Raw genomic sequence first — 1,798 nt, 5'->3', positions numbered from 1 at the left:
CGTGTCCCCACCACCCGGCCCCCACACTCCCCACCCCCAGGTGACACACTGATACGTGTCTCTCCCCCCCGCCTCCCTCATGCTCTCACCCTCCTCACCACCTTCCTGTCTCCCCCTGGTGGTGGTGGTGGTGGAGGCGGCGGCGGTGGCTCGGGCTCGCTTCGTGCCCGGCTCTCAACGTTCAGCTTGACCGCGGCCGCGTGCAGCCTGCGGCGGACCCTCCGCTCCTTGCCCACCATCTCCGAGCGAGCGACCCGGACCTAACACCTGCTGCACCCCGACAATCACCACCGTCCGTCCCCATAACCGCTCCGGCTCCCCCGGCAACAAACGTTCCGAGCTGCTCCGTTCCCAGTTGCAGCCCCGTCGCTCACAGAGCTGTGGGCGGAGACAGAGACAGAGCAAGGTACCACATCGGGATACAGGGCTGCACAGCATCTCTAAAGCTGCACCTTCGGGTGGCGGCAAAGAAATATCAATGCTGTCACCCAGCACCAAAAAAACAACCCCGGGGAGTGTGGAAATGTGAAGTTAAAAACAAGTTGCATGGAAACAAGCAGCAACTTTGGAGAGAGAAGCAAGAAGTTTAGTGGAAACCAGAACAGAAGTTGTAGGAAAAGTCGAACCGGGAACATTCCTCGGCACAGTGGACGTTTCCACACTCTGCACCAGCATCCGACACATGGCATCACGGCAACAGCCTCAGTATTCAACACCAACCACTGCCAATCTCCAAACACCATCCTACAACTCATCCGCTTTATCCTCGATCACAACGTCTTCACCTTTGACAACCAGTTCTTCATCCAGACACACAGAACAGCCATGGGGACCAAATTTGCACCCCAATTTGCCAACATTTTTATGCACAGGTTCGAACAAGACATTCGACCTCGGACCTTCGGGTGACCATCCTCCAAGGTGGACTTCGGGACAGGCAGCAGCGAAAAGTTGGACTACTCTCAACTATCTGTCTCATTCTTGGACACATGCATCTCCATCAAGGATGAACACTTCAGCACTTCACTCTACCGCAAATCCACAGACTACCTCACAATGCTACACTTCTCCAGCTTCCACCCAAGACATATTAAAACATATGGACAAGCCCTACACATACACCGGATCTGTTCAGATGAGGAGGAACGTGACGGACACCTGGAAGTACTCAAGGATGCCCTCACAAGAACGGGGTACGATGCTCAACTCATTGAGCGCCAGTTCCGACGTGCCACAGCAAGGAACTGTAATGACCTCCTCAGGAGACAGACACGTGCTGCAACCGACAGGGTACCCTTCGTTGTTCAGTATTTCCCAGGAGCTGAAAAATTACGCCATGTTCTTCGTGACCTGCAACACATTATCAATGAGGATGAGCACCTCAGCAAGACCTTCCCCACACCTTCACTGCTTGCCTTTAAACAACCACCAAACCTCAAACAGATCATTGTTCGTAGCAAGCTGCCCAGCTCTCAGGACAACTCCATACAACCCTGTCACAGTAGGCGCTGTAAGACGTATCAGAGTGTGGACATGGGTACCTCCATTACACCTGGGGACACCTCCCACCTTGTACATGGCAGGTACTCATGTGACTCAGCCAACATTGTCTATCTTATACGTTGCAGGCAAGGATGCCCTCAGGCATGGTACATTGGGGAAACCGAGCAAAGGCTACGACAACGGATGAATGGGCATCGCACAACAATCAACAGACAGGAGGGTTCCCTCCCAGTTGGGGAACACTTCAGTGGTCCAGGACATTCGACCTCGGACCTTCAGGTGACCATCCTCCAAG

The 1,798-nt window shown here is 54.1% G+C and overlaps 1 protein-coding gene across 2 annotated transcripts in view; it reads right to left on the bottom strand.

The window, feature by feature from the left end:
• Window positions 1-761, bottom strand: part of slx9 (SLX9 ribosome biogenesis factor) — a 92,354-nt gene extending 91,593 nt beyond the window's left edge. Inside the window, exon 1 of one of the 2 annotated variants that reach the window (XM_043693221.1) lies at window positions 90-761. In XM_043693221.1, the coding sequence (XP_043549156.1) occupies window positions 90-239 (150 nt within the window). In that variant the 5' untranslated portion in view covers window positions 240-761. The remainder of the gene's footprint in view (window positions 1-89) is intronic. The other variant, XM_043693222.1, reaches the window with a different exon arrangement.
• Window positions 762-1,798: the final 1,037 nt, after the last annotated feature.

Source organism: Chiloscyllium plagiosum, chromosome 7 (assembly GCF_004010195.1).
Source record: "Chiloscyllium plagiosum isolate BGI_BamShark_2017 chromosome 7, ASM401019v2, whole genome shotgun sequence".
Lineage (NCBI taxonomy): Eukaryota > Metazoa > Chordata > Chondrichthyes > Orectolobiformes > Hemiscylliidae > Chiloscyllium > Chiloscyllium plagiosum.
Note: the sequence above shows the minus strand (reverse complement) of the source record. Positions and strands in the feature narration are given on the sequence as shown.